We start from the raw sequence: 14,336 nt of genomic DNA, 5'->3' as shown, positions 1-14,336 counted from the left end.
CCCAAAGCAGCCTCCTCCCTGCCATTACCAATATCAAAACCAGTCCTTCTTTCTTCTCCCACATGACAAAACAGTCCTTCCATTTCTCAACATAAGCTCCCAATTTCAATGACCATAACACCCTCCATTAATTTCCATGACTGTCTCCGTGCCGGACCACGTATCTAATGACCAGAATACCCCTCATTAAAATCCCCATAAACAAACAAAAACACCGATCTCCCTCCTTAAATGGCCAAAACACCCTCAACATCACACGCTCCCCATCTCCAGCACAAAAACACAACACTAGGAGAACAGGTTACAGAATGACCAAAAGAACCCCTCCTCAAGTCCCTTAAAGCAGACAGTTTACGTAGTTCTTTGAAACTACCCGTCCATTTTCGTCCAGACAATATATCCACTCCCCAATTTTCTCTCCTCCCTCTCTCCCCATTGCCCTTTAAAAGAAAAGACCAATAAAATTTTTAGAGAGAGAGAGAGAATAATTTTAGAGAGATAAACAAAAAGAAATGGACGGTAGCAGCAGCGGAGGCGGAAACGGTTACAGAGTAGAAGCAGAGCGGTGGTTAACTATATCAGAGAAACTCTTAGCAGCACGTGACTTGCACGGGGCTAAGAGCTTCGCGATCCGAGCCAGAGAATCCGACCCGAGACTCTACGAATTCTCCGATCAAATCATCGCCGTTGCCGACACTCTCCTCGCCGGAGAGTTACGCGTCGAGAACAATCACCACTATGATTACTATATGATTCTCCAACTCGGTCGCTTGACCCAGGATCTCGAACTCATTACGGATCAGTATCGGAAGCTCGCCTTGTTGCTCAACCCGACGAGGAACCGGCTGCTCTTCGCTGATCAGGCGTTCAAGCTTGTGTCGGAGGCCTGGCTCGTGCTTTCGAATCCTGCTAAGAAGGCAATGTATGATCATGAGTTACAACTGAGTCAGCTCGGTCTTCTCGTGACTCAGCAACCGCCACCTCCACCATTTCAACAGCAACCGCCGTCTAATCCTGAGCCGATTCGGCCTGTTCCGCAGTTCAGTATGCCATGGATGCCTGAGTCGTCAATTAGGTTCCCCTCTCAGACCAAACCCGCCGAGTCACCTCGTTCACAGACTCAGCAGAGAAATCCCGAGCCAACTTGGCGACAGCCTCAGCAGAAACCAATCGAACCGCCTAAGCAGCCTACCCCGCTGAAGGCCGCCACTGAGCTAAATAAGCAGCCAACTCCGTCTAAGGCTCCCAATGAGCCAACTCGGCAGCCTACCCCGCTGAAGGCCGCCACTGAGCTAAATAAGCTGTCAACCCCGTCTAAGGCTCCCAGTGAGCCTCCGCCGCTGAAGTCTTCCACTGAGCCAAATAAGCAGTCAACTCTGTCTAAGATTCCCACTGAGCCAACTCGGCCAGAGGTTGTGATTGGGTTATCTCGATCAGCGCCAAAACCGAGTGCCACTGATTCGAGGCAAGCGATGAAGCACACAACCACCTTCACCGCTGCTGCTGCAACTGGGACAAAGCATGCGAATGCGAGTGAGCCAGAGTTATCGAGTTTTTGGACTGCGTGTCCTTATTGTTATATACTTTACGAGTATCCTAAAGCTTATGAGGAGTGTATTCTAAGGTGTCAAAGTTGTAGAAGGGCATTTCATGCTGTCATGGTACCAGCACCACCGGTGACTGGTAAAGATACATACTTTTGCTGCTGGGGATTTTTTCCGTTGGGGTTTTCAGGTAATAATGAGAAAGTAGGTAATGAGTTTGGTAGTAATTGGTCTCCGTTTTCTGCAATGTTTTCCACTCCTTTCCCAGCTGGTGGTGCTGTTGGTAGTGGTGGTCAAATGTATAATAAACTGAAGCAAAAGGTGATTTATAAAGATGATGTGTATATAGATATCTCTGACACAAGTGAAGATGAGTCTGATTCCGGTGATGAGTGGGGTGTAAAAAAGAGAAAGAAAGCAAAAAATGCAAAGGGGAAAGGAACTCCGAATAAACATGCGAAAAAATCACAAAATGAAAGATTGAAGAAGGGGGTAGGAGCAGGGGCTGGAACAGAAAATATTCAAAATGAGGATGGTGATGGTGGGGGTAGTGTGCCAGAGGAGGTGGTGGAAAAGGGGGAAGGGAGTTGTGGCAAAAGGAAGGCAGCAAAAGATTTGGGAAAGTTGGATTTGAATGTGATGTTTAGTAATGAGGTGGATGAGGCTGCACCTGGACCAAGTCAAAGGAATGGGCCTGGGCATGGGGAGGAGGATAATATTGAAGGGATTGGGTTTTTTGAGGGTCTTGATGAGTTTTTAAGTACCTTGCCCATACTTTCGGTTGTAGGGGATGATAAGGTGAAGGCTACTTAGCGATGTAAGGCACTTCGTTTTTGTGGTTACTTTGTTGTCGTAGCAGTTTGCTGTAATGTTGTAGTATAATCATGTAGAGTTATTGGCATTTTGTCTGCACAACTGCCTTGTAGTTGAAATCTAATCTTTATTTTGCAGGCATTTTGGCTTTTGGGCATTTTGTTTGCAGAATTGCCTAGTAGTTGAAATCTAATTTTATCTTGGTTGATTTAGTTACTCCTTAACTATCTGGAATGGTTTGTTTCTTCTGTTTGGACTTTGATGTTGGTGAGTGTTTGGTTGCAAGTAGCAGCGCAAAATTCAGTTCAGTGAATGACTGAGAGGTTTGTCATGACTGAAACTTGGTAGTCTTTTATCTATTGCATGAATTCTTTTGCATATGTGCCTGAAGTTTTGTCTTGTGGTGATTTGCTACACTTTTATTTCTTTGTTTCCATTGAGCTTTGTGAATAAGTTTGCTTGCACTTCCTTATGTTGTTTTGTTCCTCCAATTGATTGATTGCTTTTTCCAGATTTCCATGATTACCCTTACCGATAGTTGCGTGATGAACTAAAGGAAGGGAGTAGATGAGATATGGTAGTCTTTAGTGTCCACTTTTACTTGAATTTACTACCTTCTGTTTTCACGCTCTGTTTTAGTGGTAGATTTTAAATGGAAGGTAGGAACTTAAATGATAAGATATAGAGTTCAGGTTTCCATGAAATTTAAGAGAGAGAGGTTGTCACAGCTGCAACTTACTGTGCTCCTGTGTAATATAAATTTGGAAGTATGTTAGAACTTCCTAGTTGAAATAGTGCCTTTAGGGAAACTAATTTACTTATTTCACACTTTCAAGGTACATCAGTGAAGCACGTTCTAGGACTTGAATAGAAATAGCACTTTTAGGGGAGATGATCTCATGTCATGCTATCAAGTCTGGTAAGTTGATTAGCAAAAATTGACTAATAAAAAAAAATGAAAAGCCAAGTCATGTAATTTAAAGGCCAACAGTGTATCAAAGACAACAAACTCTGGAGTGCTACTTGTTGCATGTAATTGCAAGCTACAGAGTCTTTTAGCAATGGAATGCTGAACTTTTTGGAGCTGCTAATCGGACGGGGAGCTTTTTTGCCTGAATGCAGGGCCTGTAGAGATAGACTGCACTGCAGCAGCTGAGCGTTCCAGTTGCTAATTGCAGAGCCCTCACCCACTAGTGTTCATATCAGCCCCGTTAACTGAAGACCTAATATGCAGAGGATTTTCATAACTAGCAAGTTTGTTAGACATTTCAGAACTAGGAAATTTCATTATACAATGGAGTAAAGGTGGTTGATTTTTCAGGATTTCTTTCGAAGTTGCTAAATGATTTCCATGTTGAAAAGCATGTGAAGTCGCTAAACTGATTGAAGGGCGTAAAATACAGTTTTGAGTTACTCCTCAATTTTTAATCCTGGTGATGCAATAACAGATGCATGCAATCTGCAACCCTATTAACTTATCCCAGGCCAGAAACCTTGCATTACCTTTGTGTTAGGCTTCTACTCTTTCTCATGGATTTACCGAGTTGTTGACAGCTACGCTTTTGTGTACCTGGTGAAGTGTTGCATTTTGTTCTAGTCTTGCTGCATTTTTATCCTTGCTGCTTGATCAATTTTGAATTAAAATCGTGCCCAGGAGCTTGATCTTCATTCTGAAAGGCATGTAGGTTGACCAGCTCCTCAGCAGTGTATGATGCTCAAGGAAAATATTTTGTGAGATGATGGAAATGAGTTACCTATAAGTGATGTAGCCCCCTGCAGCCCTTTTTCGTGAGATGTGGCCGTGGACTCATTTGGGCTATCCAGGTATCATCTGCTGCTCTCACTCCCAGACATGAGGTTTCCCTGTGAAGACAGTGAACGTGCAATTCTTAAACGCACGCCCGAATAAGCTTTATTGTCCATTGATGACAGTTAACTTCTCCAAAATATAGTTTCTGTGCCATTAATCCACCTTTTAGTTTCCCTAAGATGCATCTTCTTCCTCTGCCGAGTATCATTCAGTCTTATCCTTCCCTTGTTGTGATTGCTCAAACATCCTTACCCTCATTTTGTTTAGTGCTACTCATCAAGCAGCTGGGTTTACGTTTTGCCACTGACAGAACTTAATATATACATGCTCTCTGTGTATGCTGCTACATCATTGCATGGTAGACCATAGCGTTCATTTTCAAGGTTTTGCATGCCTGCACATGATCTGATCAATATATTAGCAGACCATGCAGAGTAGTGACAATGGCTCCTCCCATCCCCTGACTTCTCGTGTGTGAGGAACGATGCAGCCTGTGATTGGTAAGATTCCCTCCCCACCTTGGTACAAGGTAACAGCAACAATTTTCTTATGTCCAGTTGCAAGCTTTCAAGATTGATCCCGTGTGTTTCTGTCGTCCTCGTAGTCCTGTGCATGAAGGACTGGTCTGTTTTAAAGCTTTTTATTATTTATCGGTGGCGCAAGCACACGCTGACAATCACGGTTGCCTGCATGTTTTGGCATCCAAGCATGGTTATTATCGTTTAATGGCTTGTCAACATGAAATGTCTTTCTGCGTGATTAGCAGCTAGAGACGAAGGCTGCTACTGTATATAAAAGTAGACTGGAGGAAGTCGTTAAATTAAGAAACAGGAGTTGCATTCCGTGAAGTCATTGATTTCTAGAGGTTAGTTAGCACTGTTCTCCTTGTCTGCTTCTCTTCATGCTTTTGCTCAGAGCATGCAATAAAGAAGAAGTGCGTGGAAGCATTACCAGTGTAGCATGTTTCTTAAAATTGGTTTTTTTTTTTATTTTTTTTTTAACTTTAGCATATCAAAATTAAAAGTTTAAAATTAACTTGTATGATCCTACGGGTCTACAATTTAATTAAATATTGAGATGAGTCAACCCACCCAAAAGAGTCTAAATCCTATGACTATGCATAGGTAGCATATCTTCTTCCACGTATGACTAGCATCTTCATCTTTCTCTTTACTCTTTAAAATATTTTTTATTTAAAAATATATTAAAATAAAAAAAATATTTTTAAAAAATATTTTTGATATTTTCTTATTAAAATGATTTAAAAATATCAAAAAATATTAATTTAAAATAAAAAAAGTAATTTGTTTTAAATGATTTTAAGACACAAAAATATTTTAGGAATGTGGTTGGAATATTAATGGGATGGTATTATAAAATTAAATTTTTAAAAAATAAAAAATATTATTTTAATAAATTTTTATGAAAAAAGAAAAAGAAAAAGAAAACGAAGGTCGGACAAATGGAAGGCGGCTTACCAAGGCTGAACCGTGTTTCATGTGTTGTGTGGGCAAGGTAGAATTATTGAAGGGTCCTATGTACTAGGTGGTGCGCAGGTTTGACATAAACACACAGCAATGTTTTAAATGGAGTTAGGATGGTCCCCACCCCACTTCACTTCAATTCTTTAATATTTCTTCGGTGTGTGGTCTCTTGTCAGTACGATAAATCACTTTCCAACAGGAGTAATTTCTGTGATGTGAGGTTCCTTCTTTGACCTTCAACATGTGAACTCTGTGTGTACATGATAATGTCTTCTCAAAATGTGTTTTTTTTTTAAATATTTTTTATTTAAAAATATATTAAAATAATATTATTTTAGCTTTTTATATAAATATATTAAAATTATAAAAAACAAATACTAAAAATTTAATTTAATAATTTTTAAAGTCTTAGCAGTTGTTTTTTATTATGAAATGTATTAAAATAATATTTTTTAAAAAAATTAACGTATTAAAATGATTTAAAACATTAAAAAAAAATCTGAAATTTAAAAAAATACAGATTGTTTCCCATTTCCGCTCTCGAAATCTCATTGCTACTGAAAGTTGAATTCCATAAACACACCCACCGGGTGGGAAATATTAAGCTTATCCACGCTACCGTTACAATACCTTTGTTTCTTAATCTTGTATCAACAGTGATTTGCATTGTTTCTGTGTTTTAAAAGAAAATAAATTAAATTTATTTTTTTTATTATTTTTTAAAAATTAGTTTTTTTGATGTTTCCATATTATTTTAATATGTTAATGTCAAAATTATATTTTAATATATTATTTCAATAAATTTCTTAATAAAAAATATTTTTAAAACACTAAATATCACAATATCAAATTCTAAAGAAGTCCGTGTGTATATATATATATATATATATATATATATATATATATATATATATATATATCCACTACTAGGAAATATATAATGTGATTGATTGTTTGCTGAAGTACTCTATTATATTATATGGTGGGCTATTATATATCATTGAGAAGATGTGCAAAATAATTTTGTTCTGCTCCATCAGATGTAATTCTACCAACAATGAACATCGTATTAAGAAATCGACCTGACCAATGCCTTAGCAAGATCACCATTATGTGATTTTGTGCCTTCAAGAAAGCGACTTAATTTGTACTTTAGCTTCATCATCATCAGATTATTATGTTATTATGATATTGATGAATTAATTATCATTATATCATGAAACTATGATACCATGATCTTAAAAAAAATTAATTTATTTTCATCTTGGTTTCTTGTCAATTTAGCTGATCATTGGGTGATTTTATTCAATTTGTTTTTTTTATTTCATCTTGTAAGCTATGAACAACAACCAGTACTAAGGTGAAAAGCGAAGATGAAAATACCTATATGAAGTTATTGATTTTGTGATGGAAACCAAACCTAAGGGCAACCTCATTGCATGTTATTTAAAATTAAAAATATATTAAAATAATATATTTTTATATATTTTTTTCAATATCACCATTTCAAAATCAATGAAAAATGTCTAAAAAACATCAATTTAATATTTTTTTTAAAAAAATCATTTTGAAAAATAAAAGCTACCGCAATACCTAACAATGTAAACTAGATAAATTAAGAGACAAGAGAGTGAAAAAATCATTGAGAAGGTTGGCATTTGACACCGTCATGTTGTTGTTGGGTTTCATATAATAAAATCATTAATAATTAACAAAATCTAAAATGCGTAGACTTTTAATTGTAGTAATTCATAATGAAATTTTTTATAATTTAATCCTCAAATTTTATTTATCTTCAATTGCATCCTTGTGTGCCCCTAATTTATCAAGAATTGTTAAGTGGGGACAAAATTAAAAAATAGGGGATCAAAGTTTAAAAAAGGGGAGGAAAAGGGTGGCATTATATAAAAAAAAAGGTTGTGAAAAATCACTTTGGTCCTTTTACTATTTATAATATAGCTTTTCGGTCCTTTAATATTTCAAAATTTTATTTGTGGTGCAAAAAATTATTTTTCTTACTTTTTAGTTCTTCGTTTGAGAAAGGAGAGAGAAAATTGTCGGATTCTAGTGGTGGGAAAAAAAGTCTCAGTTGAAACTAATTTAGCTCACAAAAAAGGTTGATCTTATTGTCAATGAATTTCATTTGTTGAGGGGAGTCTCACTTAGGTGTCATTTGACATTTCCATTAATTAAAATGGAAGTCCTAAGTTTGATTATTTTTTTTTGGATTGATTTTGAGTTCATGAACAAGTTTTGGGGTAATTTGAGGTTATATATGGGTTTATGACAGTGTGTATGGTGTTTTATGAGTTTGTTTGGGTTGAAAATTGGGTTTTTATGTTAAAAAAAACTAATATCGGTTTTCCAGCTACTACTATGATCGGAATACAAAAACAAATAGGTGATAGGTTGCCTGACTTTTTTTTCCAAAAAAACTTTGGGGTGGACATCCGCCTCATTTTCAAAATAAATAAATAAAGGTTCACGCGTATGAAACTTTTTCAAAATGGAACTAGCTTTCTAAACCCAACAACATTTTACCTCTGTTTGTTTTTTTTTAAGGACATGACACATCCACTTGAGTCTTTCTCAATGCTGGTGTTTAGACTTAAATTGCTTATGGTGGGCTATGTTTGTATTTTTAGTGGTGCACTATAGTAAAATATCAATTTGATATTTTTGTTGTGGTCTACAATGTTTATATTGCACTGCAAAAACAAATAGGTCTTTAATGTTTTAATGATGGTGTGTATGGTGTTTTATAAATGTGTTTGAGTTAAAAATAGATTGAAAAATAAATTTATATAAAAAAAAAACACTAACATCAGCTTTTTCAGCCACCATTATGATCGGAACATAGGGAAAAGTAATTGGAATATAGAAAAAAATAGGTGACAGGTAGCCTGACATTTTTTTTCAAAAATCTTTAGGGTGGACATCCGCCTCATTTTCAAAAAAAAAAAAGCCCACGTGCATGGGCCCTTTTCAAAATGAGACTGGCTTTCCAAATCTAATAATGTTTGACCTCTTTCTTTTTTTTTTAATTTTATTTTTTAATTGATACCTCTTTTTTATAAATATTTTTTATAAATAAGTTTTTAATTTATACTTATATTAATATCCCTTGTCTCCTTTTTAATGTTTAAAATAGATTGTTCTAATTCATTCATATTTTTTCTTTCTTGTTTTATATAAATAAACTTTATTTTTAAAAATAAAAATTATTTCTTCCAATAAAGAAAAGGTGACTTTTAAAAAGAAAAAAAGACGTGTGCATTAAAGGAAAAAACTAGGGTTAAATATCATATCAATTAATCTTTTATTTTTATAGGAATGATTATCTTTTTATTTTAGAGTTTGATTGGTATTAATAGCTTTTTCATAGTTTATCAGTTCGTGCATTTTAAGATTTATTTCATTTAGTGTAATTTATTATATCTTTATGTTTCTTAATTAAGAGAGTCATGATATAGTGAAATATAATCGCAACCTTGCCTCTTTTTCCTATTGCGTTAAAAATTAAGTTGAGTACTCATACATAGTGTTGCATTATCAATTTGTTTTATATATTTATTGACACATACGATCTTCGTTTTATTTTATTATATGTATTCACTGGCTTTTTAATTCATAATCATATTTTTTTTCTTGATATAAAAAAACATGTTAATAACACTCATACATTTATCTTTTTATGTTAAGAAAAAAAATTATCTAATCCACGACGAAGCGAGTGGAATAAACAAGTAACATTTTATTTGTATTAGCATCAAGGATATTTTGGAACAAGCTTTCACAAATCTTCTCTCTTTTTTTTCAATTAAATTTAAAGAAATATATCTTTTGTGACAATTAATTCTATTAGAGGACATGATAATCGAAGCTTTTAAACACAAAAGTTAACAGGTTTAGCATAAACTAGCTTACTTTTGTACAAGAAAAATAAATTAGCATTTTCATTGAATCTATGCCGCTATGCACATAATCATTTTAAGAAGATAAATAAAATCCTATAGCAATAACAGTAATAAAAATGAACATAGCTGATTCGAACATCCACGTTAAACTAAAAAAATAAAAAAACAAGCGTAACACATTCAACTGAGTTTAGACTCCACGGAGCCCAGAAAAAAAAAATCCCAGGAGAAATGATATCACTGCCTACTCACATATGAAAGCCTATCAGCTCCATTGCATTGCGTTTCTTTCCCTTGAGCCTATGTGCCCATTTGCAACCCCCCAAACCACATAACCCTCCTTCAACTATGCAATGTCTGAGTGAATACACTCCACGTTATAGATTTACCTAGCTTTTACCTAGCTTGACAGATCGACCCGGTGACCCGTTGATACAAGATATAGCTAAGGTAAGGTAAGTAGAAAAACCTATTTTTTCATTAAAAAATAATGTCATTTCGTGTGTTTTTTTAAAAAATTATATTGATCAAGATCATCTCACTATCCTAAGCTTTTTCAATTAAAAAAACACAAAAAAAATAAATTGGTTTAACTTGTTAAATCCATAATTTAGATCATATAATTTGGACAACCTTATAAAAAAAGAGATCGAAACAAATTATGAAACATAATTTCCAATCAACTTAATATTAAAGGATGAAAATAAAAAAAATTCAATTAGAAAGAAAGATAAAGAAAAACCCGAGTCAATTCAGGTTGACCCATCAAACCCGCAACCCGAGTTATAATATTGAAATAATTAACCTTGTGAAGTTCAATCCCTAATAAATTCAATATTAAATGATAAAATAACAAAAAAAACCTAATAAACAATTCTTTGTAAAGAGGGAAACAATAAATTCACCCATCTTTTAATTTTAATTTGTTAGAAACCATTTTTATTTTGATCAATAAATTCACTCACCTTCTACTGTTATCTGATTTAAAGACTAGCCAAGATAGAATTCACAGTTACAGCATGCCCTCAAGCAAAAAATTAGAAGTCAAGCCTTCGAGTGATGCTAACTAGCTAGTTTGTCTATAATTAAGAACATAATCTAACTATTTATCTAGGTGGTGGTCCAGTGGTAAAAACTTGGGATCAAAATGTTTGCTTTTTATGTGGTCTCAGGTTCGAGCTCTGTGATTGCTCATATGATGGTCACTGGAGGCTTATATGGTCGTTAACTTCAGGGTCTGTGGGATTAGTCGAGGTGCGCGCAAGCTGGCCCGGACACCCACATTAAACTAAAAAAAAAAAGAAAAAAGAAAAAGAACATAATGTAACGCTAATATTAATTCTTAGTTACTAAATGCTTTATCTTAATTCAACCTCATTAATTATGTGCGGCAAAGACTAGTTTAGTCACTAATGCGATCATTAATATAATTTGTCTTTCTGTCTTTCATTTCTGATGTGAGTTTTGGTATATACTATATACTAGATGTGGGTCTATGCTACGCGGCCACGAGACTGATAGTTTTTTTTTTTTTTTTCCTTGAAAAAATTGATGTTTAAGTAACGACAAGCTTATTTAAAAGAAAAAAATTTCAAGATTCGGTTATAGATTTGTGTAAAATAAATTGGTTTTACTTTAATTAAAAAATTAGACAACAATAATAAATGAATAATTTAAAAAACAATTCAAAAAAATATATATAAAGCTCAATTCTTAATTAGTTAAATATAAAAAGATAAAATTAGGTAGAAAAAAAAAATGTTAACCCGCATAAATTTTTCAAACCTGTGATCTGGGTTATTAGACTGAAAATGCTATATATTGAAAAACCATAAAATTTAATCTCTAATCAATCAAATATTAAAGGATAAAATCAGAAAAAAAAATTATTTACCAAAGAATCCAAAACTAAAAATAATAATTAAAAGAATAATAAAATAAAAATTAAATTAGAGGATAATTATATATTTTTAATAAGATTGTGAAATTGAAAAGAAAAATTAATTTAATAAAATAATTAAAAATTTAAGAATTAAAATAAAAAAAAATATATATATATATATATATATAAAATTGAGATTTAAGGATAAAAATGAAAATAAATATTAAAAAAAATACAACTTAAAAAAATAATATTTTACAAATAATAAAATTGAAAACAATTACCTTATTTCTCGTCCCCGATACTAGAGCTCCTCAGTTTTGGAAAACTCGATCACAATTATTATTATTTTTTTTCCAGTTTTTTCTGGGTTGAAAGGTTTCTCATTTTAGGGTTTCTATCTATTCTTCTGGCCCATCCCTTTTTGTATCTGTGATCATAATTAAGATGGGATTTGACTTTTTCTCCCAATTCTGCTGAAATTTGTTGGAAAGTTTGGGACTTTGAGACTCAATTGGTATTTTGGTGAATTGGGATTTCAGTTTTTACCAAAACTAAATTTCTAAATTTGGGACTTCGAAATTCAGCACTTATGAATTTCTTTGGTTTCAATGGAACTGTTGTTGGTGTTTCTAGAATCAAAGCCCTTCTTCAAAGAGTCTGGTGGATGGCCTGAAAGGACAACTGCACCAAACTCCATGCTAGTTTTCAATGCTCAACTCTTCATTTTCCAGCCAATAGCACCGTTCAACAGCATCACAACTCAAATTCTTGAACCCTGCAATATCCATCTCCAGTTTTTGCAATCTGTTATGTGTTTCTTGAGCTTCTTCTTCTTTGTCAGATTTTCTCGAGGGATGTTAAATTTCTATAGCATTTGCTTGTTGATCTTGTATCTTATATGGGATTTCTAGATGGTTTTCATTTATTGAGTTCTGGGGATAGGTGAATAGAACGAGAAGAAAATAGCCATGGATGGCTCACGAAGGCACACTTCACACCGCCCTTGTCTAACCAAAACTAGCAAGAATCTAGTGGATGGCTCGTGTCTTCTAGCAATTATAACCTCTAAGGTGTCTAGGTTATAACCCAATTTTCATGTCTAGTTTGATGAGGAGAAGATAAGGTTTGAATGGGTAGATGGTTTGGGAGGCCATATTCAATTTAATGGCATTTATGTTGATGAAAATTATAAAATTAGGGTTGATTTTGTAAGCGTTTGATGAAATAGTAAGTTTTAGTTCTTTTTCAATTTTTAGTAAAGTTATGATATTGGTTTGATGATATTATCGTTATTTTTATCTTCTAGAAGCTCCTTAATTATTAAATGAAAATTAATAAAAATGTGTAAATAATTAAATAATTTTTTATGATAACATTAGTAAAGTTTAGAATATAAATAATAAATTTTCAAATTATAGTTTTCTCTCCTCTTTATAATGGTGATGGAAGCAATTTTGAGTGTGTATAGAAGAAAAATGAAAGAAAAAAGAATTATGTGCAAGTAAAAATAAATAAATGAATGAATGGAAAAAAAAACTATGTAATTGTATTTAGTCCCAACTAGTTTGCGAAGCCACGGTATGAATAGCTATATTATTATTAAACTCAATATAATAAAATGTAGTAGGTTAAAGTCTTTTTACCTTACTAATTTTCTAACTTGAATTTAAAATTAAACTGGATAGGAGTTATCTCGACGTGACCTAATTAATTTGATAAGTCTAAAAACAATATGAATAAATGGTAAATATTAAAAAAATAATTCAAAATAATTTTTTTTATATATTAAAAAAACGATATATTGGATTAATCCGCGCTTTACTACTTAACCCGTCAAATCCACGATCTAAGTAATGGACTGAATTGATTAATAAATTTATTTTTTTAAATTATTTTTTATTTAATTATACTTTAAAAAATAAATACTTGTACAAATTAAAATAATTTGTGATATTTACTTGAGACAATGACTTCATTGAAAACGAAGCGAAATCATTTCTGAAAAAAACTTTAAATCAAGTAAATATTAAATAAAATAATAAAAAAAAAAAGAGGAAGAAGAAAAAGAAAAAGAACATATCTACTTCACTATACGAAATGCTTGAATCAAAGTCCTTATATTATGGAAAGTACAATAAATAACTTGTAGAACGTGTCGCCCACCCATTGATGTCTTTGAGCATTTGGACCCACCATATCTCCTTCAAGCCAGGGGAGAGTAGACTTTTCTTTCTTTTTTTTTTTTCTCTTTTTTTTTTTCCTAAAAAGAAAAATAGGAATTGGACCACACCGCACCGCTCACTCACAACATTCATTTCCCCAAGATTCCAGTACAGAAGAAAAGGAGGAATTAAATACATGGAGCCGAAGAGAGTTAATGACTATTATATTACGACAAATTGCTTTAAATTCTTTTAAATACAAGTGAAGCTACATGGGATTCATTCAAGGCACCATAAGATAGACATCCTCGCATTCAATTTATAGGGTGTGATAGTAATTATTTTTTAAAATTTATTTTTAATATTAATATATAAAAAAACACTAAAAAAATAATATAAATAAAAAAACCTCAAATTTTAATAAAAACACGATATAATAACTTGTTATTAACTAAATCTTCATTCAAGCATATAGTTAAGATGTTTTAATTTTATATATGTGTGTGTATATATATAATTTCATAAATAATTAATTAGGGTATTATCATAAATTGGAATTCGAATATTCTTTTAAGCACTCCCTTCCCTTTTTGGGAGGGTGAGGGAGCATATATTTTTTTATAAAAAGGAGGAGAATGAATCTCATCAGTTGAAAAGTTTTCCAAACACCTCCTCCAAGACAAACTATAGCTAGATACTAGCTAGTGGACCAATTTTTTTT

The 14,336-nt window shown here is 32.9% G+C and overlaps 1 protein-coding gene across 5 annotated transcripts; it reads left to right on the top strand.

Moving 5' to 3' along the window:
- The first annotated feature begins 371 nt into the window (after positions 1 to 371).
- LOC18107038 (uncharacterized) lies at positions 372 to 5,865 on the top strand. 5 transcript variants are annotated; one of them, XM_024589054.2, is made up of 2 exons: positions 372 to 2,361; positions 4,043 to 5,865. In XM_024589054.2, exon 1 carries the CDS (start codon positions 513 to 515, stop codon positions 2,355 to 2,357), a length of 1,845 nt encoding a protein of 614 aa, XP_024444822.1. In that variant the 5' UTR covers positions 372 to 512; the 3' UTR covers positions 2,358 to 2,361; positions 4,043 to 5,865. The 5 variants fall into 5 exon arrangements, with proteins under 5 accessions (XP_024444822.1, XP_024444823.1, XP_024444824.1 ...); XM_024589055.2 differs by having other exon boundaries at positions 4,012 to 5,865; XM_024589056.2 differs by lacking the exon at positions 4,043 to 5,865 and adding an exon at positions 3,480 to 3,755.
- Positions 5,866 to 14,336: the final 8,471 nt, after the last annotated feature.

This window comes from Populus trichocarpa, chromosome 17 (genome assembly GCF_000002775.5).
Source record: "Populus trichocarpa isolate Nisqually-1 chromosome 17, P.trichocarpa_v4.1, whole genome shotgun sequence".
Lineage (NCBI taxonomy): Eukaryota > Viridiplantae > Streptophyta > Magnoliopsida > Malpighiales > Salicaceae > Populus > Populus trichocarpa.
The sequence above is the reverse complement of the archived record's forward strand: the minus strand, read 5'-3'. Positions and strand labels throughout refer to the sequence as shown.

Coding starts and splice junctions, on each gene's coding strand:
- LOC18107038 (XM_024589054.2), top strand. CDS start 513: ATGGACGGTAGCAGCAGCGGAGGCGGAAACGGTTACAGAGTAGAAGCA.